The 24,976-nt window shown below is 41.7% G+C and overlaps 1 protein-coding gene across 1 annotated transcript in view; it reads right to left on the bottom strand.

The window, feature by feature from the left end:
- PRKG2 (protein kinase cGMP-dependent 2) overlaps window positions 1–24,976 on the bottom strand; it is a 104,260-nt gene that overhangs the window by 44,790 nt on the left and 34,494 nt on the right. The window contains exons 3-7 of the mRNA XM_032224665.1: window positions 18,284–18,450; window positions 13,339–13,452; window positions 10,978–11,083; window positions 9,639–9,702; window positions 2,912–2,989 (exon numbers count right to left, since the gene is read on the bottom strand). Of these exons, the coding sequence (XP_032080556.1) occupies window positions 2,912–2,989; window positions 9,639–9,702; window positions 10,978–11,083; window positions 13,339–13,452; window positions 18,284–18,450 (529 nt within the window). The remainder of the gene's footprint in view (window positions 1–2,911; window positions 2,990–9,638; window positions 9,703–10,977; window positions 11,084–13,338; window positions 13,453–18,283; window positions 18,451–24,976) is intronic.

A 24,976-nucleotide genomic window follows, 5' to 3' on the forward strand; every position in this document is an offset into this window, starting at 1 on the left:
TACCACTACAATACATTATTATTATTTTCCCTACCATGTACTCTTTTGTGAGATATAAATGATTGGGTAAGGGCCCAGCAGGTCAGAATTAAACAGTGTTGTATAATCACTGGGAATTACCCTGTTAGTAACCACCAGATTGACAGCAGCCCAGTGCTAGAAATCAAACACACTCCCCCATCACTTCACATATGCTTATATTATATTTCTATGGAAAAATCTACACATTGAATAAGATGTGTTAAAGGATATTCATAGCCAAAATATTTTTTTTATGATATGTATCATTTTAGAAAAGGAAGTTGATCTTTGTTAGCAAATATAATAAGGAAAAGGATCCTCGGGTGCATAAGATGTCCTAGTCAAATATTTAATAATGTTATATATTTTTAAGTTTATTAATTATTTCTTTTTATTACCTGCTTTATTACTTTCTTAATAGGGAAAATAAGTCTCTAGATATTTTAAAGTCTCTACTGGATTTGTTGGTTATCTTTCATTATATTGCTTGACTAGTTTAATTGCCTTTTTTAACAATATCTGGTTGATTCTGTATCAAACATTCCTCATTAGCTTTTTACCTCCTTCTGCATTATATTATACTGATTTTGCTGCTTTTTTACCTTGGTTATTTTACACTATTGTGTAACTTTATAGGACACCTAAGGAATCTGAGAAAGAGGGGGGGGAGAGAAAGAAAGGGAGGGAGGGAGGGAGGAAAGGAAGGAAGAAACAGGGGGAGGGAAGGGAAGAGAAGGGAAAAGAAAAGAAAAGAAAGGGAAGGGAACGGGAAGAAAGGGAAGGGAAAGGAAGGGAAGGGGAAGAAAAGGAAGGGAAGGGAAAGGAAAGGAAAGGAAAAGAAGGGAAGGGAAGGAAGGGAAGGGAAAGGAAAGGAAGAAAATTTTGTTTTGGCTTGGATTCAAAAGGTACATTTGGTAGATTTAAAATGGTTAATGTCACATTTCCAGAAAAGGGCCATCAGGAATAAAAAACCCAATTTAAATCTTTTTGCCCAGATTAGTTGCTCCAAACTAAAAAAAACTAAGGCCCACTCTAGGTCACTGAATTCCTCCCTACAGTTTCCTTCCTTGCTCCAGGCCAAGTAATGGATTTCCCAAAGCATTCTTGAATGCTATTGTGATCAGTATTGCTCTTGCTCATTTTAGTATCATCATCACTACTCCTGAAACATGTGCAGATTTTAACAAATGATAAAAAAAAGGTGGAGGACAAAGAGCTCGAACAAGAACAACTGTGGTGGGACCGTGCCTATGAGCGGGCGACTAATTCAAATGTTGCCTGACAGCTTAGAGACCCAGATGTTCACTAGCCAGTTAATTCCTAATGATCGCACATCTCATTATGCCCTGCGTAGTATTTTGCCTTAAAGAGATGGATCAATATTCTCCTGGGTGGCTCTCATGGGCTTAATGGAATGTCCTCTATCTCTCTCAGGAAGCAAATGGGCGAAAATGCAGCTTTCCATATTCCTTAACTCTATGAGATGCAGGAAACGCTTGAGGGAACTATCAAAACAGATTGGTTTCTATGAATTGGACCTTATAAATATGATTTTGGTAGTTCCTGTCTCTGGGCCTTAAATAAGAAGCTTTCCAAGTGGGAATTCTGTTCTGACCTAGGCTTCCTGAGAAAGCATAAATCACAATCTTGGTTCCAAAAACCCTTTTTTTATTTAAATGACTGTGAATTATAGTCATTCACAGCCCATAATGTTTCACTAAAAGTCTGTAAAGAGTCCGACAGATGTCTGCTCGAGTTGCCAAAGTCTTTCAGGGAAATGTTGATAAGCACCCTCCTTTATCTCCCTTGAAACGCTGCCAGAGACCTAATTGCCAATTAGTTTTGCAAGGCTGAACACAACACAGAATCAAACAGGACTTCTCAGAGCTTGAACTGAACTAATTGCTTCCTGCAAAGGCTCAAGTCCACTCGCTCCTCTTTTATGTCTTATTGGGGGGGGGGGGGCAATCCTCTCCAAACTGTACTCCGGAGTCACCCTTTTTGTCTTAACTGTTCTTGCCTTCTGGCAGCTCTGCGCATGCACATACTGGGAACAGGCTCACACTGTTCTTCTGCCTCGCTGGTGTCAGACTCCGGAGGCAGCACGTAACTACCAGATGGCCTTGGCCTCTTCTCTGCCTCCGACGCAGAGCCCTCGTCCGAGCCTTCCCCAAACTCCAAGAATGTAATATAATGTAATGAATGTAATGTATGTAATGTGTGTGTGTGTGTGTGTGTGTGTGTGTGTGTGTGTGTATATATATATATATATATATATATATATATATATATATATATATATATATATATATATATATATATATATATATATATAAAATGTATAAGTGTGTGTGTGTTTTCGTAGATTTTGACGGGTGTAGGTATGCTGGTCTTGTATTCGGGTCTTTTCCCATGTAAGATTGAGATTGTCTTGGCAACATTTCAGCGAGGTCTCACTCGCCATCTTCAGGCTGGGTTTTGGGCTTAAAGCGTGGTCGGAGCTGCCGTTTTTCTATAAATCTTGGAGGGGGTGGAGTGCTGGCTTTGTTTCAGTAAGTGGAATGATTGGTTGTGTGGTTGTATCATGATTGGTGTATGTGTGTGTATGTATGTATGTACATACACACACACTTTCAACAAGGCTTTGATTGTTTTTGAGGATAAATGCGAACGGCTTAGTGTAAATATCGCGGACCAGAAGCCACTTCTAAATCAAGATCAGAGAAAAAGCATACCAAATGACCATGGATCAGCTAGTAAAACAACAAGGCGGTAACGCCGGGTTATCAGCTAGTATTTATATAAAACTACAACTTCATGTCAGCATCTCTGACGTCATTTGGACACTCACTGCTCAATTCCCTGATGATGTATTTGCAAGATAGCTTACCTTTCCCCGGGATATAACAAAGAAGGTACTGCCTTCCTCTCCTTCCCGGATAACGTAATCCCCTTTATCATAGTATTCCTGTGGAACAAAAAAAAAAAGGCAAATAATAATGAGCTAAAGAAGAAATTTAGGCAGTCCTCGATTTACAACAGTTCACTTAGTGAGCGTTCGAAGTTACAACGGTGCTGAAAAAAGTGACTGATGATCGTTTTTCACACTTACGACCACCTTTTGCAAACCCTGTGACAAGCAAAGTCAAATGGGGAAGCCAGATTTACTTAACAACAGAGTTACTAAATTAACAACTGCGGTGATACACTTAATAACTGTGGCAAGGAAGTTTGTAAAACAGAGCATAACTCACTTAACAAATGCCTCACTTAACAACACTAATTTTGGGCTCAAGTCGTGGTTGTAAATCAAAGACTACCTCTATTTAGATCTTCTCAGGACATTAACCAAAAAAAGACACTGCCATTTTCTAGAGAAAATTATTTAAATTCCTACCAAGCACACAGTTAGGACTTTGATATGAATATTGTATTAATCAATTTGCTTAAAGTGCACTGAAGGATTGTCCTTCAAGCAAGGGTGATATTAATATTACATAACAATTATTGTATTTGCAGGCTTTCTATATGGGGAGAACAGAGTCCTTCTATGCCAGAAAAATAATGCAAATTCTAAAATATTCTAAAAAGCTGCACTCAAAAAAGCTATAGCAGCTTTTGGGAAGAAGGAACAAAAGCCAAAAAATCCCACCTTCTTTGGCTCCACTGCCTGCATTTTCCCTGTGGCAAATATCTCTTCTTCTGCATAACATATGAACACACTGATCAATTAAACATGAATGTCTTTTTAAATGACTGAAAGTGGTTTAAAGCTAATTGATAATCCAAATAAATCTATTAAAGAAAGTGGCATGACTATTTGCACAAAATCATCCCATAGTCTTGTGCTTCCTTTGCTCAACTGCTCAGTTTTAGTCAGTGTAAAACCATTGAAATCATTAAGATGGGCCAATAAATCAAAAAAGTATTGTTTGTTTGTTTGTTTGTTTGTTTATTATATTTATATGCCGCCCTTTTCCCCCGAAGGGGACTCAGGGCGGCTCACAACTCAAACCAGGGAAGGGGGATACAGACAACAAATTAAAAAACGACACATAACATTGCATAATTTAAAACACACAACAGTCATACCATTCGAGACGGGGGCAACAGCTCTTTAGCCCCAGGCCTGTCGGAACAGCCAGGTTTTAAGGGCTTTGCAGAAGGCCTGGAGGGTGGTGAGGGTTCGAATCTCCACGGGGAGTTCGTTCCAGAGGCTCCGAGCAGCCACAGAGAAGGCTCTCCTCCGGGTAGTCGCCAGTCGACACTGGCCGGCGGATGGAATTCGGAGGATTCCATTGATTATTCAGGCTTCAAACATACATACATATACATGCATACAAACAAACAAACATACATAACTTTTAAATAGGCCTGACATAAGGCCCCAAAGCCACAAAGGTGAACTGGAAATGGTTCCTTAACTCTATGAGAAGCAGGAAACACAAAATCAAAACTGATTAGTTTCTGTGAATTGGGCCCTATAAATATAGTCTTGGTAGTTCCTGTCTCTGGGCCTTAAATAAGAGGCTTTCTAAGTGGGGAATTCTATATGTCTAAGAATGCCCTATAAACAGTGCCAAGTTTGGAAAGACTATAGTTATAATGCTAATAATACTGAATAATACAATTAAGAAGGTCAATGTCAGAGGCTGCAAACATGTTCAAGATGATTAGGGGACTGAAGGTCAAAACCAGAGGTGGGTTCCTACCAGTTTGCACCTATTCGGTAGAACCGGTTCGTCAAATCTACCGAACCGGTTAGAAGAGGTTCCACCAGTGGACCCGGAAAGCCGGACACACCTACAGAAGAGGTTCCAAACATTTTTTGAAACCCACCACTGGTCCTTGGATCTGATTATTCTATACTATCATGCTCATATTTATAAAACTCAGTGCCTCTGTGAAAGGTAAGGATGACTACTGCGTTTGTGGTGCAATCAGAACATTGCGTGTGTTGAAGTTGTTTTAATGCAAACCGAAGATGCCTTTTAAAAAACAAGTTTACGTCATATTCTTATGCATGCCAGTGCTGTGTGTGAGGTAATTTAAGGTGGTTCTGACAAGTGTCGTCGGCATCTTCATATCCGGTCACATGGGCGGCAAGCCACTCCCATCCAGTCACATGGGCGGCAAGCCACTCCCACAAAGGAGGCCACACCCACAGAGTAGGTTCGAACAATTTTTGAAACCCACCACTGGTCAAAACATATGAAGAACGGTTGCAGGAACTGGGTATGTCTAGTGTAAGGAAAAGAAGGACTAGGGGAGACATCATAGCAGTCTTCCAATATCTCAAGGGCTGCCACAAAGAAGAGGGAATCAAGCTATTCTCCAAAGCATCTGAAGGCTGGACAAGAAGCAATGGGTTGAACCTCATCAAGGAGAGAAGCAACCTAGAACTAAGGAGAAATTTCCTGACAGTGAGAACAATTAATTAGTGGAACAACTTTTCTCCAGAAGTTGTGAATGCTCCAACACTGGAAGTTTTGAAGAAGAGGTTGGATAACCATTTGTGGTGTAGGATTTCCTGCCTGAGCAGGGGGTTGGACTAGAAGGTTCCACCACAAAACCGTGTTTGACTAAACTGCGCTCAACGAAACCGCGTAGCTGACGTCATCAAGAGGGCGACAACAGCGCGGAGACAGAAGCACGCTGTAAACGCTAAACCTAAAATTAACCCCTAAACCTAAACCTAACCCCCCTAAACCTAATCCTAATCCTAAACTTAACCCTAAACCTAACCCTTAACCTAACCCTAAATCTAACCCTAAACCTAATCCTAACCCTTAACCTAACCCTAAACCTAACCCTAACCCTTAACCTAACCCTAAACCTAACCCTAAACCTAACCCTTACCTTAAGTTGAATCGGCTTGCTTTCAAAGCGCTATTTAAAGCGCCCTTATTTCTCCGCGCTGGCTGTTGTCGCCCTGTTGATGACATCAACGACGCGGTTTAATCGGGCGCGGCTTAGTCGAGCGCGGTTTTGACGGGTCACGGGACTAGAAGACCTCCAAGGTCTCTTCCAACTCTGTTATTCTATTCTATTCTAAGTTCTAGAGCAGTATAGCTGTCCATTATAAAGCTGAAGAATTATAAATGCATGACATGACTCTTCAGGAGGGGAAGACTTAGGTATTGGAAGTAAAGAGACACAAATGAGTTCATTGGGACAAATATGCTGGACTATCAAAGAGGAATTTAACAGAATAACAAAGTGACAGAATAACAGAGTTGGAAGAGAACTTGGAGGTCTTCTAGTTCAACCCCCTGCTTATGTAGGAAAGCCTATATACCATTTTAGACAAATGACTGTCCAACCTCTTGTTATTCTTAAAAACCTCCATCTGTTGGCACACCTACAACTCCTGAAGGCAAGTCATGCCACTGATTGATTGTTCTAACTGTCAGGAAATTTCTCCTTAATTCTAGGTTGGTTCCCTCTTTCATTAATTTCCATCCATTGCTTCTTGTCCTGCCTTCAGGTACTTTGGAGAATAGCTTGAAACCCCCCACCACCACCACCACTTCTTAGATATTGGAACACTGCTATCACATCATATGCCAGTAACGTGATTCCTTTAGAAAAACAGAGAGTCTAATAAAGTTTAAATTAAAGAATATATTGCCAGATTAAATTCATTTTGTTTCATAGGTTTAAGAAAGAAGATAGAAGTTTCCAGTTGTATCCTCGATCAAGTTGCTCAAACTAGTTTAAATGAAATTTCTGAGATGGTTGCTGAAATGCATAAAGCATTCTCTTCTTGGGCTCCCTTTATAGCTGGAGAAATGCCAGCTGTTTACCTTCTCTTATCATTCATCTTGCGGTCTAATTAACCTATCATAGAGAAGAAATTCCTCACGTAGAGCAATATTAGATTATTTCTGAAGAACAGACAAAAGCATTCTTTTGTAAAGAGGAATAAAAAGCTAATGTTGTGGGCTCCAGGAATATTACCGCATTCTTATAGAAATAATGTCCTCCTTGAGTAAAGACAGAACTGAGAAAAAGAAAAGGGAGGAGGGGGGAAAAGCTAGAAATTCCTAATAAATCCTTAATGGAGGCTGCAGTTTTATATATTACATATATTACATTGTCTCACTATTTGGAGACAGGATCTCTCAGATAGATGTGGAACCAAAACCACTGAGTCAAAAAAGTCAATATGAGATCCCAGCAGTTCAATATAATACTTATCATTTTTTGGATATGTGTTGATAATACGCATATATATGATACGGTGACTCAGTGGCTAAGACGCTGAGTTTGTTGATCAGAAAGGTCAGCAGTTTGGCAGTTCGAATCCCTAGCACTGCGTAACAGAATGAGCCCTATTTTACAACCTTTTCTTGCCACAGTTGTTAAGTGAATTACACTTCAGATGTTAAGTTAGTAACATGGGTGTAAAGTGAATCTGCCTTCCCCATTGACTTTGCTTCTTAAGATAAAGTGTACTTCCCTTCACAAGCATGCGCTAGTCATTCCTGACTCTAGGGGGTGGTGCTCATCTCCCTTTCAAAGCCAAAGAGCCAGCGCTGTCCAAAGACGTCTCTGTGGTCATGTGGCCAGCATGACTCAACGCCGAAGGCGCACGGAACGCTGTTACCTTCCCACCAAAGGTGGTTCCTATTTTTCTACTTGCATTTTTACATGCTTTCGAACTGCTAGGTTGGCAGAAGCTGGGACAAGTCCCGGGAGCTCACTCTGTTACGCGGCGCTAGGGATTCGAACTGCCGACCTTACTGATCGACAAGCTCAGCATCTTAGCCACTGAGCCACCGCATCCCTCTTTGCTTCTTAGAAGGTTACAAAAGGGGATCACAGGATATTGCAACCGTCATAAATATATGCCAGTTATCAAGCGTCCAAACTTTGATCATGTGACTGGAGGGGGGGGAACGTTGCAATGATCGTAAGTGTGAAAAATGGTCCTAAAACACTTTTTTCAGTGCCACTTAACTTCAAACAGTCCCTAAAGCAGTGTTTCTCAACCTTGGCGACTTTAAGTCCTGTGGACTTCAACTCCCAGAATTCTGGGAGCTGGCTGGGGAATTTTGGGAGTTGAAGTCCACAGGACTTAAAGTCGCCAAGGTTGAGAAACACCGCCCTAAAGGAAAGGTTGTAGGTCAAGCACTATCTGTATTGAGCTTAAAACAGCCAATGGTGTAAGTCACCTTTCTGGTATATAAAATAGGATGCAACTCAGGTTGTGGCTGAAGCAGTCAGGCCAGCTCTCCAAACAATTAGTGCTAGACGGTGATGATTTCAGTGAAGGCATTCTATTGTTGCAGTTGTATAATATTGAAAGTAATCCGTGGGTCTCTTAAGGTTTTTCCCTGCCAAATGGAAGGAGTGTGTTGCCAAAGACTTAGTCCAGAATAAAATTCAGGTCACGCAGGCAACACATCAGCTTTGGGAAAGAAGGGAGGGAAGGAGGGGGGAAGATTTTACAGACAAAAGCTGGGCCCAAATGGCATCCAATATTAATATATCTTGGACTGTACTTTTCATTATCATCAGATGACTCTGCAGCATTCCTGTCTACAATTAAATTCCCCCCTTTCTTTTTATACCCTTTGTTCTACTGGAGCATGCAAATCCATGATTATATAAGAGAGTAACAATAAATCAATTTGCCCAGAGTAACTTCAATTAGCCCTTCAAATATGAAACTGTTCATTTACACAGATTAAAGTAGAAACAAAAGAAAAGAGGGGAGGGGGTGAAATCAGATATATTAATAAGGAAGCTCGGAAGTCCCCCCCCCCAATTACAAATCATTATATTTCAAAAGTGTAAAAGATTGCAGACAGAAGATCCTGCTATTTCTTTTGAAAGCTAGCCACGGTTGCTTCTATGGGTCATTAACGCAGATATTTGGTGATATATGAGATAAGTATCACAGCATGTCACATTTTTACAGGTAGGTGTTATAATTCTATCAGCTATATTAAGTGCTCTTAAATATAGACCTCCAGATTCAAATGTTAGGCAGTATCCTTTCCCCTAAGAAAGGATTAAATTTACAGATTTCCTATAGTATCTTAATCCTTCCCTTCCCCATCCATTTACTTCCTTTCCTGTCCTCTCCTTTCCCATCTATTCCTTTCTTTTCCTCTCTTTTCCCATCTATTCCTTTCCTCTCCTCTCCTCCCCTCAATTTGACCGTTTTGACATATTTGGGGAGTTTTCCACCTGCATAACATCATCCCAAGCTTTGCAATGGGACATTATTTCCCATAAATTTCAGCCTTTTAGGCAGCATGATCTGGCTATTTTATATAAAGTACAGTGATAGAACATACTATCCACCAAAAACGACATGTTGCTAAAGCAAATCTGTGGGGAACCATACAGCTTAGAAAATATTCCAGGGAAATTCAGTATGAGTTTCAGAAAAGCAAGGATGGTAACTTCCTGCACAATGGGACTTTCAGATTCTTCACATTGAAAATGCTACTGAATGATCTTATTTAGCCCAGATCAAATAATACAGAATGTGGAGCTTAGTCAGCGCATATTGTAATGTGTAACTCTATTTGACTTTACCCCAGAGTGATTTTGCTAAAGAGATAAATAAGATTAAATAAGCTCATTGGGGGTCCAAGACTTACCACTTCCAAGCAGTCTATAATCTTGGTTAGTTTGTCTTCGGGTAAATTCTTCAGTAAAGAAACACTTGGGGGAAAAAAGAAGAAATCCACTGAATTCAATTTGTATACGATGTTTTAGTTTTCAGTTTTCAACTTTTACTTTGAACCATTTTGACTTCAACTCTTTCTTGTAGAGTATTAGATACCTCTAAAATATTATGCATATTACGGGTATCTTCTATATGTAGAAAAATGGTATTGGACCTGGGTACTTGAGAGACCGCCTGCTGCCAATTACCTCCCAAAGACCCGTCAGATCTCACAGGGTCGGCCTCCTCCGGGTTCCGTCCACCAGCCAATGCCATCTGGCTACTACCCGGGGGAGGGCCTTCTCTGTAGCAGCTCCGGCCCTTTGGAATGAACTCCCCGCGGAGATCCAGACCCTCACCTCTCTCCAGGCCTTCCGGAAAGCCGTCAAAACCTGGCTGTGCCGGCAGGCCTGGGGTTGATGAGTTCCCCTCACGTCTCGACTGGTATGGTTGTGTGATTTTCGCGTATTTTAATTATGTGTACTGTTGTTTATGTTCCCTTTCCCCTTTGAGTTGTTCGCTGCCCTGAGTCCCTCCTGGAGAAGGGCGGCATACCAATAAACCAAAGCTAAACTAAACTAAACTAAACTAAAAATGGCTCTGTGGGTGTGTCGTCCAGCATAACTCTGGAATGCCTCGAGCAATTTCAACCAAACTTGGTACACAGATGACTTACTCTCTGGAGAAAAATACTGTGGGGGTAAGACACCCCTAACTCTCCTCAGAGTGTGTGTTCTGTTAAGATGCAGCCTGTTGTGCCTTTAAATAGCTTCTACTGTACTGCCGTAAAATGGCTTCTTCTGTACAGTGCAGTGCAGTTGCCATGGTAATGGCATCACAGTGCTCCACAAGGGGGCTTCCTCTGATAAGGGGCAAGTTAGAAATTACCGCATCCCCTAGATTTGCAGTAAAGAACCCAAATAGAAAACTTCAGAACGAAACTTGGCTCGAGAATATTCAGATTTATCTGCAATGTGTTGAATTCATTATAGTAACTAAAGAACAATTCTGGATCTCAGAATTGGTAATAAGATGCAATTCATCTAGCTTCTAAAAGCAGAAAAGAGAGTTTGCAGGTAGCAGCACCCAGTTATCAACCCAAATATTTCATTTTTCTTTCCCTTTACTTTTTTTTTTTTTTTGAGATCATAAGATTTTATATAAGTAGAACCAAAATATTGCCCAGCAAATTCTTGTCTCGGAATATCCTATTTTTATCTGAGGATATTTAAAAAAAAAAAAAAAGAAGGATGCATATATGCCACGTTTACCTTCTCAGAAAGTTTCTATATTGGTCATGCCTTGTTTGAGCTGTTCTCCTCATGATGTTTTGGAAAACCTCTCTGTCTAATGCCCATGTTTTCACACTGGTAACAGCTAGAGAGAGAGAAAACAGAAAAGCAGACAATTCTAGCGTACAGTACAATACCCATGTACATTCAGAACACATTTTCTCAAATAATGATGTTTACTAAAGTTCTTAGTGCCACTGAGAATATCTTCACACTCTCTCTCCCAGGTGTTAACACTGAGCTTCATACTTCATTACTCACACATTTTTTTTTGTTTACCTTGCTCACCACTTCTATCAATTTTCTTGGGAAGTTGACCTACAAATATTGTAGACAAATAAATGTAGTTGCCCAAAACATTTCAGAATAATGATTCAACTGTTATACAATATCTTCCAAAGTTATCTATAAATCAAATAGTGTAAGAAGCTAATTTTGAATGTAGTCATCCTCTGCATTCATATGCGTTAAAAACATTGAGTACTTTTGCATACTTCTTGCTCTGCCATAGTATGTCAGAATGCATGAGGATGTCCAGATTAGAGATTCTACTTTGCATAGAAAACCTGAGCATGGTTGGGGTAAAATTGGGCTATGCTTGTGGCGCAGGACCAGTGGTGGGTTTCAAAAAAGTTTGGAAGCTCTTCTGTAGGTGTGGCCTATTTTCTGGGTCCACTGGTAGAACCTCTTCTAACCGGTTCGGTATATTTGACGAACCGGTTCTACCGAATAGGTGCTGGTAGGAACCCACCTCTGGTCTTTATTCATAAATGTATATAAAGGAAGTTTGTGATGACATTAGAAATTCACTGATTGGTTCATGCTGGAAATGCAATCAGACCCCAGGTACTTACTATCATATCTGGTGAACTTGTATGAAAGCAAGAAAGTACTGGAAGAAAATATACACCTGGTTAGAAAAGGTGATTAAACAATGTATAGACCTGAAACCAGAAGTATTTCAGTTGGGTATGATGCCGGATGGGACTACATATTTAGTTTTTGGATGTACTGGCAGCAGCAAGGATTATATTTGCAAAATACTGGAAGAATGAGAATTCTCCACCAGATGTAATTCGGAAAATATTAGATTGCGCTGAGATGGACAGGCTGACTTTAAAAATAAAAGTTAAAGATGACACAGAATATTACTTGATATGGAATAGATTCTATGAGTGGTTACAGATAAGAAGTAGAAATTAGATGAAGAAAGATTATTGCTATGTACAAACTAAATATAAAGATGGCCTATAATTATAAATATGCCAATATATTAACAGAATTATAAATAAGCTAATATAAAAAGAAACAGGCAAAATCATTGTTATATTATTACTATTGCTACCAGTATATATGGTAATATTTTACTGTCTTGTTTTTTTTTCTTTTTTTGGAAATGATATACCCTGATGATACATTGTATTCAAAATGTTTATGAATAAAAAATTTTAAAAAAGAAATGCACTGATTGGGACCTGAAAGTTTGTGTACTTTGGTACAATGGTGATGCAAAGTTGTTGTTAAAACTTTATGTTATTAGTAACATCTGGAGAATACAACTTTGCATATAACTTCAATGTTTTCTATGCGGATGTGACATTTTCAGGGAACTGGATTTAGTAGAGAAACTGATCAGTTCTATTCCATATATTTCTTCATTCTCATCTCTAATAAGAAAGTATTCAGGGTGTCCTCGAATTGTGCATTTCCCTACTATCGTTATGGTTTTCCCAGTTGCAATGTATGGCTGTGAAAGTTGGACCATAAGGAAGGCTGAGTGCCAAAGAATTGAGGCCTTTGAACTCTGGTGCTGGAGAAGACTCCTGCGAGTCCCTTGGACTGCTAGAAGATCCAACCAGTCAGTCCTAGAGGAGATCAACCCTGACTGCTCTTTAGAAGGCCAGATCCTGAAGATGAAACTCCAATACTTTGGCCACCTAATGAGAAGGAAGGACTCCCTGGAGAAGAGCCACATGCTGGGAATGATGGAGGGCAAAAGAAGAAGGGGACGGCAGAGAAGAGGTGGCTGGATAGAGCCACTGAAGCAGTCAGCGTGAGCTTAAATAGACTCCAGAGGATGGTAGAGGACAGGAAGGCCTGGAGGAATGTTGTCCATGGGGTCATGATGGGTTGGACACGACTTCGCAACTAACAACAACAACTATTGTTAACTGGGAAACATGGCAGGAGAAATAATAATATCATACATAGGTTTCATTCACAAATTTCTGAATTTAATCCCCTCACAAAATCCCAGCTATCAGGGAAAATACCCTCACCATGGAACTATGGACTATATTCTTGTTTTTTTGCTATGTTTTCAGCAACAATCCTACTCACCTTTTACTGAGGCTGTCCTTGTGCAATTATATAAAATAGCCAGTTCTCCAAAAGCTGTCCACACAGGAATGGATGACAGAAATTTGTTTTGCTGATAAACCTCCAATCTACCTTCTGTTAGAAAAAAAACAAAGTAAAAAAAAATCAAAATGATGTAATGGTGTATTAAACTCTGCTTTCCTTTTATTGTTTTTGTACCTCTTTCAAAAACATTAATCTGCCTTTCATTTTTAACTTGACTTTTGTTAACAAGCTTGACTGAATAAATTTAGCAAGTGCCTATTTAATTACAAACTAATCGCAGCTTCAAATTGTCAGTAATTTAATTATGCAAATGCATGCTCAAATAAGCTTACTCCCTTGTTTATCCAAGTGTCTTTTTTTTTAAAAAAAAAAAGATTTTTTGGGTTGTTGTTAAAGGAGGGGGCTTGTGTTACATTTGGTGTGTGATTTTTCTTCTTAAACATTCGTGATCATAGTAAGGACTTAAAGTTCAGTGGGAGAGACAGAACTACAAAATCCCAAGTTCAATTCTATATTCTATTCCAATGATGTTAGCCAACAGTGTGTGGGGATGTTGGGGTGCGTGCCTGCCCGCCCACACACACACCCTGCCCCCCCCACCCTGTTTTGGGCCTAGCAGGCCTCCTGGGACAAAAAATGGTCCAGGGGGAATTCGAGGTTCGAGGTTCGAGGTTCATTTTATTTATATGCCGCCCTATTCCCAGCGGGACTCAGGGCGGCGCACAAACCCAAGGAGGGGAAGGGAAACACAAAAACTACAACAAAAAGTACAGGGCATTTAAAACAACCAACAGCCACACGATTCGAGAGGGGAAGGGAACTCATCGACACAGCCAGGTTTTAACGGCTTTTCAGAAGGCCTGGAGAGAGGTGAGGGTCCGAATCTCTGCGGGGAGCTCGTTCCAAAGGGCCGGAGCTGCCACAGAGAAGGCCCTCCCCCGGGTAGTGGCCAGATGACATTGGCTAGTAGACGGTACCCGGAGGAGGCCTAATCTGTGTGATCTAATGGGTCTTTGGGAGGTAATTGGCAGCAGGCGGTCTCTCAAGTACCCAGGTCCAATACCATGAAGGGCTTTATAAGTGAAATTCCCCGTGCTCCCCCGTGCATGGGATCTCTCCCAACCCCCCCTCACCCCCACCCCCCTCGGTGCATGTGGGTGCTTCTCCCGCAGGGGCGGCAGAGATTTGAAAATCCGCTGGCTGGTGGGAGGCCCTCACGCATGCGCAGTGGAGCTGATCTGGGCGACGGATCGCGTGCCCACAAAGAGGGCTCCATATGCCACCTATGGCACACATGCCATAGATGTGCCATCACTGTTTTATTCTGGATGTCATAGACTCAGGTTATCTGTGAAACTGCCTTTCCCTAAGGACAACTACCTGTCCTATCAAGTCATTTAGGTTAGGTATGTTCTTAGTCTCTTCCTCTAAGCACAGGGAGTCCTCAACTTATGACCACAACTGAGCCCAAACTTTCTGTTGCGAGACATTTGTTAAGTGAATTGTGCCCCCTTTTACAACTTTCTTGCCAAAGTTCTTTTTTTTTAGATTTATTTTTATTTTTATTACATAGACAACACATACACACAACAATGAAAAAAACAAAACAAAAAAACACAAACCCCCCCCCATCATCACATACAGCATGTCGTTTGGTTACAGGTGTTTTAACATTTATCATTCTTATACATTTATTATTTCATTTAATAGGTTATAATATACAGTTTGGGTTGCTTTGTTTACCATCCCTTCCTCCTGTTGTAACACCACCTTATTTTCCCTTTCTTTTCTCCCTCCCTCCCTTCTCTACTTTCTTCCTTCCTCCTCTCCTTTCCCTTCCTTCTTCCTGTACCTTTCTCCTACTCCTGCTCTTCCTCTTCCCCTTCCTACCCTCTCTCCTCCTCTTTCTCTCCTTTCCATCCTCCTCTCCTTACCTCTTTCTTTCCACCCTCTCTCCCTTCTCTACTTTCTTCCTTCCTCCTCTCCTTCCCCTTCCTTCCTCCCGTACCTTTCTCCTAGTCCTGCTCTTCCTCTTCCCCTTCCTACCCTCTCCCCTCCTCTTTCTCTCCTTTCCATCCTCCTCTCCTTACCTCTTTCTTCTTTCCCCTGTCTTCCTTTCATTCTTTCCTCCTCTCTCCCTTTCTTTTTCTATTGTTGTTGGTGTGTCTATTTTGAATCTCAGTTTATGTTTTAACGACCAGGTTGCTAACTTAACCATTGTGGTGTTTCACTTAACAACTTTGGCAAACTGAAACATAAACTTGCCAAAGTTGTTAAGTGAAACACTACAATGGTTAAGTTAGCAACCTGGTCGTTAAATGTACCTGGCTTCTCCATCGACTCGGTTTGTCAGAAGGTCCGAAAAGGGGACCACATGATCCCGGGACACTGAAACCGTCATAAATATGAACCTGTTGCCAAGCATCCTAATGTGAATCGCGTGACCAACGGGCTGCTGCAATGGTCGTAAATGTGAAAAATGGTCACTTTTTTCGGTGCTGTAACTTTGAACCGTCACTAAATGAACTGTCGTAAGTCGAGGACAAGCTGTACATACCATAACTAGTTTGTAGAATACGTGCATGTATGTATGTATGCATCAGGGGTGGGATGCTGGGAGTTTGCAGGGGTTCGGGAGAACCTCTAGCTAAGATTCTGTGCAGTTCAGAGAACATCCAAATCCCACTACTGGCTGGCCGCGCCCACCCCACTCCACCCCTCCAAGGAGTCCCCACACGGCCCATTTTGGATGCAGGTAAGTGCAGAGGCTCGGGGAGGGTGAAAAACAGGCCTACTGGAAATTCTGGAAATGGGCCTGTGCTTCCAGCCTCCAGGTGGCCTCCGGAACCTGGGGAGGCCGTTTTCGCTCTCCCAGAGGCTCGAGGAAAGCTTCCGGAGCCTGGGGAGGGCAAAAATCTCCCACCCACCGACTAGGTCATGGACACAATGGCCACACCCACCCAGCAACCTGGCAGAGAACCCCTTGCTAAAATTTTTGAAGCCCACCCCTGGTATGCGTGCGCGCGTATTAAAAAGTTGAAACCTCTCCATGAGTCTCAAACACGATTTGAGAGAAAGATAGCAAAAGTCAGCTATAATCTCTTTCTCAAAATTCTGCTCAGGGGTTTTTCATTTCCTCGTTTTTATTGCGGTTGAAGAATGGATCGCATTACTGCTAACAATCCTTCTTTCTGTAGACTAAACTTAATTTCTTGCTTCAACCAAAGGCTGAATGTATCACATGTAGGAGAACCTCTAAACTTGGTGGCGTATTTTCTTCATTGTGAGTAATTGCTTCCTTCAGGATGAAAAAATAAATAAAAATAAAACAGACTGTTTCACAGCATGCTGTTCACAAAAATACCGATTTTGCTAAAGAAGGAAACGATTGTTCTGGCAACTAAGAGACGTCAGTGGAAATTGGAGATGAACATTTGGGCAGCAGGAAAGGACAGATTTGCCCTTAATGCTATTTCTCTCCTAGTATTGATTTTAACGCTTAATTTGAACTAATTCAATTCAGTTATTGATGTCTTCAGAACTGCGGCCGTGTAAGTTTTGTCAGGATCAAACCAAGAGACAGAATTAGCCAAGGTTATTTAAGGACACCTCTTGACTCATAAACTGTATATGCAAAATGTTTTTTATATGTTTGGGTTTTACATCAGGAAGAGTTTAGAAAGAGCGATGTCTTCCCGTTGCTCCAATTCTAGGCATTCTTCTTTAAGTCGAATTTATTTCTTGAGTAGAATAATGGTAGAAAGCAAAAGAAGAGCAAAATCTCAGTTATGCACCTGCACTAACACCTTTTGAGACCCAACTTGGAATCCCAAACTGTTTAAAAAAAGCCAGGCCTGAGAAATTGCTCATACCATTTACGTAAAATGCAATAGATTAAAAAAAGCAACATTTATCTGACTGACTGCCTAACTACGTATCATCTCTCTCTCTCTCTCTCTCTCATTCTCTCTCTCTCCCTCCCTCCCTCCCTCCGTCCCATCCATCCATCCATCCATCCATCCATCCATCTATCTTCCATATATTTTTCACTTTAGAAAATTATATAGAGAATTGTAACTGTTTAGTGTAATTACATATGTGTGTGTGTGTATGTATGTGTGTTCTGTTGAATTTGTCACATACTTTAAAGCTTTTTTTATAAATATATGCATCTTTGTGTTACCTTTTCTCTTTTTCTGATTATTTTAATAATCCCAATAAAGCTTTCCTTGTATTTGTTCTGACCTAGGCGTCACAAAATCTCAAAGCAGACTCCTTGTCCAGACAAAAACCCCTTTTTATTAAGCTAATGTGAATTCCTCTCACTCACATCCAGCAAAGTCCCGGCAAACAGTCTTTCAAGGGTGAATTGACAACCACAGACCTTATCAGGCTTGGAGAGCTGCCAGGCCGATGTCTTCCAAACACAACGGCTGTACAAGAAAATATTTGGCAAGGAGTCTCTGAGAGTCACGAACAAATCTCCACACTAATTAAACAAACAAATTGTCTCCTGCAAACTCCACTCCCTTTTCGCTCCTCTTTGTTCCCTACGGGAGGGGCCATTCACCGTCCACCTATGCCTTTACTCCTGAGTCGGCCCTTGTTCCTTAACTGTTCCCTTCTCCTGGCAGCTCTGCGCATGTGCATACTGGGAACAGGCTCCAACTGTTCTTCTGCCCCACTCCGACGGCAACTGATAACTGTTGGATGGCTCTGGCCCCATCTCTGTTTCCGACGCAGAGAACTCATCAGAGCCTTCCCCAGGCTCCAGGACTGGCCCATGTTTCTCTCCAACCTCCTCACTGTCTGAGCCTGCCACCAGCTCTGCTGGTGGGCCACAACACTATTAGCAGTCTAAGCCTTAGAAGCATAATTTCAGAGTTTATTATTTAAACAGACAACTAAAATGGTTACCAACCTGCCAGTACGAATAAATGGTTGCCAGGTTCTCCTTGTTTGATTATGTAGTTTCCTTGCTGGTATGTCCTTCCGTACATACATTCTACCATGTCTCTGATCTGTTGAAGGTCCAGCCTTTTCAAAAATTGGTTTCTGCTCAGAGCATCTGTGATAAGCTTTTTCTCGCTTCCATTCAGCAAAACAGAGAGCAGAGAAAGAGAGAAAAGTCAGGTTAATTTACACACATGAATGAATAGCATTTTACCCAATCTATTCCTCTGTCCCAATATTCACCACCTACTGCCCATAAAGGTAACTTCTTTTTTTCAGAGGGAACACACAAAACTTTCATTTAAGACGCTGAGCTTGTCGATCAGAGAGGTCGGCAGTTCTGCGGTTCGAATCCCTAGCGCCGTGTAATGGAGTGAGCTCCCGTTACTTGTCCCAGCTTCTGCCAACCTAGCAGTTCGAAAGCATGTAAAAATGCAAGTAGAAAAATAGGAACCACCTTTGGTAGGAAGGTAATAACATTCCGTGCACCTTCTGCATTTAGTCATGCCGGCCAAATGACCATGGAGACATCTTTGGGCATCGCTGGCTCTTCGGCTTTGAAACGATGAGCACCGCCCCCTGGAGTCGGGAATGACTAGCACATGTGTGCAAGGGGAACCTTTACCTTTTTACAGCTATTCTCCAGCCTGTTCATTATTATTTTTTTCATATCACCTTGTACAGATAGTCCTTGGCTTACAGCCACAATTGAGCCCCAAATTTCGGTTGCTAAGTGAGACAGTTATTAAGTGAGTAGTTTTGCCTTGTTTTACAACCTTTCTTGCAGCAGTTGTTAAGTGAATCATTGCAGTTGTTAAGTGAGCAACGTGGTTTTTAAGTGAGTCTGGCTTCCACATTGACTTTGCTTATCAAATCACATGAGTCCTGGACACTGCATCCATCATGAGTCAGTTGCCAAGCATCCAAATTTTGACCTCGTGACCATGGGGATGCTGCCACAGTTGTGTGTGTGAAAAACAGCCATTTATAAGACACTTGTGCCGTTGTAACTTCAAAGGGTCACTAAGTGGACGTAAGTGCCGAGGTGGCGCAGTGGTTATCTGCAGTTCAGCGGTTCTAATCTCACCGGCTCAAGGTTGACTCAGCCTTCCATCCTTCCGAGGCGGGTGAAATGAGGACCCAGACTGTGGGGGCGATATGCTGACTCTGTAAACCGCTTAGAGAGGGCTGAAAGCCCTATGAAGCGGTATATAAGTCTAACTGCTATTGCTATTGCTAAGTGGAGGACTACTTGTAGTCGAACTTAAAAATAGGACAGCGCAGAAAGAATGTACAGTAAGTGGTTATTTTCCAGCAAATTTCTCACCATTCTGTATTTCTATGGAAATTCATTTTTGCAGCTATTGGACATTCTTTAGAAAGACAAACAAATCAGGCTGGATAAATGGAGCAGATACAAAGCCAATAAAATCTTAATCTACCCCTAGGAGAGAGAAAAATGCCTTTCTTGAGTATAGTTCTTCATGCATATTAAATTTAGCAGATTAAATATTTTGGCGACTTTGTGATTTCCTTAAAATTTAAAGGAAATCTCAAAGAGAAAGCATTCAGGTGAACGTCTGTTTCTTTTCATTCAAGTGAGGCAATAAAAATCTCTCAATAAACCTTCAAACTGATTTAATAAACATTTAAAATATACTTCATTAATTTTCCCCTCTGTGAAACATTTAGGGCTTTAAAAATTTATAAAATTAACCTGGCATATTGTTTTAGTTTTGTTTACTAAAGTATGTGGAATCAATATCCTCAGTTAGATTTTAATGATTTAAGCCACAAGAAAATTTGGAGGTGTGTGTGTGGGGGGTGGAATTCTGCATGCACAATATAAATGATGCTTTATCTTTTCAAGAAATATAGAATAGATTGCTGCAGTGGTGAAATTCAATTTTTTTTACTACCGGTTCTGTGGGCGTGGCTTGGTAGGCATGGCACGGGAAGGATACTGCAAAATCTCCACTCCCATCCCACTCCAGAGGAAGAATTGCAAAATCTCCATTCCCACCCCACTCTGGGGCCAGCCAGAGATGGTATTTGCCGGTTCTCCGAACTATTCAAAATTTCTGCTACCAGTAATCCAGAACCTGTCAGAACCTGCTGGAATTCACCCCTGGGATGCTGTTACTCAAATACTCCTACTTCAAGAAACTTTCTTGGAGGTAGTGACAGATTTTATTTTCCTAGGCTCCAAGATCACAACAGATGGGGACTACAGCCAAGAAATTAAAAGAAGCTTGCTCCTGGGGAGGAAAGCTATGGCAAATTAGCCAGGATACTAAAAAGCAGAGACATCACCCTGCCAACAAAAGTGTGTATAGTCAAGGCTATGGTTTTCCCAGCTGCAATGTATGGCTGTGAAGGATGGACCATAAGAAAGGCTGAGCACCAAAGAATGGAGGCCTTTCAACTCTGGTGCTGGAGAAGACTCCTGTGAGTCCCTTGAACTGCAAGGTGGTCAAACCGGTCAGTCCTAGAGGAGATCAACCCTGACTGCTCTTTAGAAGGCCAGATCCTGAAGATGAAATTCAAATACTTTGTCCACCTAATAAGAAGGAAGGACTCCCTGGAGAAGAGCCTAATGCTGGGAAAGACGGAGGGCAAAAGAAGGGGACGACAGAGAAGGAGGTGGCTGGATGGAGTCACTGAAGCAGTCAACGTGAGCTTTAATGGACTCCAGGAGATGGTAGAGGACAGGAAGACCTGGAGGAATGTTGTCCATGGAGTCGTGATGGGTTGGACATGACTTCGCAACTAACAACAATGAAAAAAAAAATCTCCTTGTCACAAATCCAGTCTCTATGAGTTCTCCCAAATCTTTGGGGTGAAACTGCAGAAACCTCATCTGAAAGTTATTATTTTTACTTGACAGAAGAAAATGCATGGGGTATAATCATATCAACTCTATTTGCCTAATTAGATCAATGTTCTTTTCAGCCGTGGTTCCATTGTAATGGGATGTATAAATAACTTTGGGGGGGAAAGAAGAGAAAATTCTGCGTAGGAAACAGAGAAGAGAGCCAGAAGCCATCAGTCACTTAAAGGTCAGAGAAAGAAACTCCAAATTGCAAGACTGATGTCAGCCCTCCCAGATAAACCTGAGAAGAATCAAGACCAGATTATGGGTAGTCCTTGACTTATGACCACAACTGAGCCCATCATTTCTGTTGCTGAATGAGTTTTGCCCCGTTTTACAACCTTTCTTGCTACACTTGTTAAGGGAATGACGGTAGTGGCTAAATTAGTCAAAGTGCTGTTAAGTGAATCCGTGTTCCCCATTGACGGTCATAAATTATGAGTCAGTCACTAAATGAACTGTTGTTCAGTCGAGGATTCCTTGTAATTCATTCTGCTTTATGGTTAAGTGTACATTAACCGGATCTTGCAAATCTGAAAGCACAAATTCCCTGACTCCACTTTTAACTACTTGGTCCATTTAGGATGGATCTCTCCTAAGATTTTTCCTCTGACAAGATCTTAAGTGACTGTGGGCTCCTGCCTCTCTTGTCTGATTGTTTGCTAGGCAGAATCTTTCCCCAAGGTCATTCATATGTTCCATTTCATCCATCCCCTCTCAGGGTAGAGCCTCAGATCTCCATTGAAAGACCAAGTGAAACAGCCGCAGAGGGGTTTAAGAAAAGAGCAACAAAGATGACTAGGGGGCTGGAGGCTAAAACATATGAAGAAAAGTTGCAGGAACTGGGTAGGTCTATTTTAAGGAAAAGAAGTACAAAAGGAGACATGATAGCAGTCTTCCAATATCTCAGGGGTTGCCACAAATAAAGTTGAGAAACACTGCTCTAGAGCAGGGGGGGTCGGCAAACTTAAACACTCAAAGAGCCATATGGACTCGTTTCCCACAGAAAAGAAAACACCGGGAGCCACAAAGGTCCTAACGGGAAGCCCCCTGTTCAATTCTGGAGATGACCGGAAGTTCAGTTCCCCCACCATAGAATCTCCTCCTAGCGCGGCATACTTTTTCCTCTACCTGTCATAACTGAAAGCCCTATCAATTGCAGAGACAACTGGAAAACCCTCCCCTTGCCATAGAGTCTTCTCTTGGAGCACTGTGCTTCTCCCCCCCCCTCCACCCACCTGAAACTCCTCTCAAAATTGTGGACTTAGGGGGCCAGGGTGACCATGCCCAGCTCAACATCACTCATGTTGGGGGCACCTATGGTGGCCCAAGCACTCTGCCAGCAAATAATCAGTAACACTCCCGAGCTCCGTTTTCAGCTGTTACAGCTTCCTGCAGCCCTCTGCCAGCAAAAACAGGCTCCCAAGCTCCGTTTCTGGCTGCAGAGGCCTCCTGCAATCCTCTGCCAGAGAAAATAGGCTCCTGAGCTCTGTTTTCGGCTGCGACGGCCTCTTGAAAGCCTATGCCAGCGAAAACAGGCTCCCAAGCTCCATTTTCAGCTGCAACAGCCTCCTGCAACCCTCTGCCAGCGAAAACAGGCTCCCAAGCTCCGTTTTTGGCTGCGGCGACCTCCTGCAATCCTCTGCCAGAGAAAATAGACTCCTGAGCTCTGTTTTCAGCTGCGACGGCCTCTTGAATTCCTATGCCAGCAAAAACAGTCTCCCGAGCTCTGTTTTCAGCTGCAACGGCCTTGAGTTTGACACCCCCTGTCCTAGAAATATCCCACAGATCACAGGATTATACTTAACTGGTTATAGCGATCTTTTTCCTACCATCCCTTCCCTAAAGCTGCCAATAATTTGATAGCCGCAATGAGTTCTGGTTAAGTCATTCAAGCCACCGAACAATTATTTCAGCACCGAGAAAACAATGCAGGCGTTTTCAGCAGCATCCAATACATCCAAAGTCAATGCTGCTGTTCTAATTATGACAAAGGACCAAGGCTGGGAAGCAAAAGCAATTCATAACTCTGCCAGCTTCAAAACATGAAATGCTGGAGGGAGTTTGATGGGAGAGGCAAAATGCTTAACAAAAGTTCCAGGAGCTGCAGGTAACAAATAATACGAAATAAAAGAAAATTCAAATAGCTTAAGAGTGATTTTCTTTCTTTCTTTTTTCACTGTGACGACTCCATGATGAGATTCATGGAAAAGAGTGTGGCAAGTGAAAATACCACACTGCTCCCATAATTTATGATTTATGGAATTAGGGGAAGTTGGGTGGCTTCATTTCTTAGCATTCTTTTGTAAAAACAAAACAAATTAAATTCAAAGGATGGCAATCTATACAACTGGCCTCTGTTACGGTTCCAGTTCAGACTTCTTTTATGTTGCAGAATAATTGTTATTGTTTAGCCCCCCATGCCTAAAAAGTTCTTGTTGTGATAATGCACTCCCCGAAATATGGAGGATCTAGCTAAGAAGAACATCTTGACTTAAATGTACAATGGTTAGAGAACAATCTGATTGTTTACACATCCATATTAACAGTATAGTTGACTACAAACCAGTGGTGGGATTCAGCCGGCTGGTACCCATTTGGGAGAACCGGTTGTTAACTTTCTAAGCAGTTCGGAGAACCGGTTGTTGGAAGAAATCTAATTTTGTTTTTTTTCCCCACTTTACAGGGCTAATCCTGTAAGGAAGGCAGGAAGGAAACATTCTGGTGTTGTTTCTAGCCTCATCTTTATTGCCCTGCTTACAGAAACTGCCTCTCTGGTTAACCCTTATTGCTTTGTAACAGCTAAGGCGAAGCGCCCATCGACCTGAGTGATGTTGAGTTGGCCACACCCACACAGTCACACGACCACTGACCCCACCTACCCAGCTGGTTCATTAGGTCAGAGAACTGGTTGTTAAATTATTTGAATCCTACCACTGCTGCAAACCCAAATTATGTCAGTCCAAAATTATCTAAGTCAATCTACCTGCTCGTGAATTGCATTTCCAATAAGAAGATGACTGCTCACCCAAGCAGCTTTTATTAACCCCCCCCCCTCCCCTTTGACCTATAAGAGCCTTGATGGCACGGTGGCTAGAGTGCAGTTTTTCAGGCTACTTCTGCTGCCTGTCAGCTGCCTGCAGTTTGGCAGTTCAAATCTCACCAGGCTCAAGGCTGACTCAGCCTTCCGTCCTTCCGAGGTGGGTAAAATGAGGACCCAGATTGTTGGGGGCAAGAGGCTGACTCTGTAAACCGCTTAGAGAGGACTGAAAGCCCTATGAAGCAGCATATAAGTCTAACTGCTATTGCTATTGCTATTAGAGAAGGGTGAGAGTGTGGTATATAAGTCAAAGTGTTGTTACTATTGCTATGTGGCAAGTAATTTTCTGTTGACTCCATGTTAGTAGACTTCATTTTAAAAACAAAGGAAGGCAATTCATGATCTGTGGGGTTCTTGGTGCCCTCTGAACTCAAGTTGTTTTCTCGCAGATGTTTCATTACCCAACTAGGTAACATCATCAGTACTAGAAGGGACTGAGATTTGCTTTCTGTTTATATACAAAGCGTTCACTTCCAAGTGACAAGCACATCCTGGATTATTATAACTTCCACTAAAACCTAAGGCAGTGGTGCTTTGCAAATTCTCTAGCAGAAGGTTTGATTACGCTTGTTAGGAGGAGAAGCCTCTGAAAGATGTTTTGGACTTTAGCTCCAATCATTAATGGCAAGACTTTATGGAAGTTGTAATCCAAAGCCTCTGAAAGATGTTATCTATCTCTGAACTAAATA

The sequence above is a fragment of the Thamnophis elegans genome, chromosome 9, assembly GCF_009769535.1.
Source record: "Thamnophis elegans isolate rThaEle1 chromosome 9, rThaEle1.pri, whole genome shotgun sequence".
NCBI lineage: Eukaryota > Metazoa > Chordata > Lepidosauria > Squamata > Colubridae > Thamnophis > Thamnophis elegans.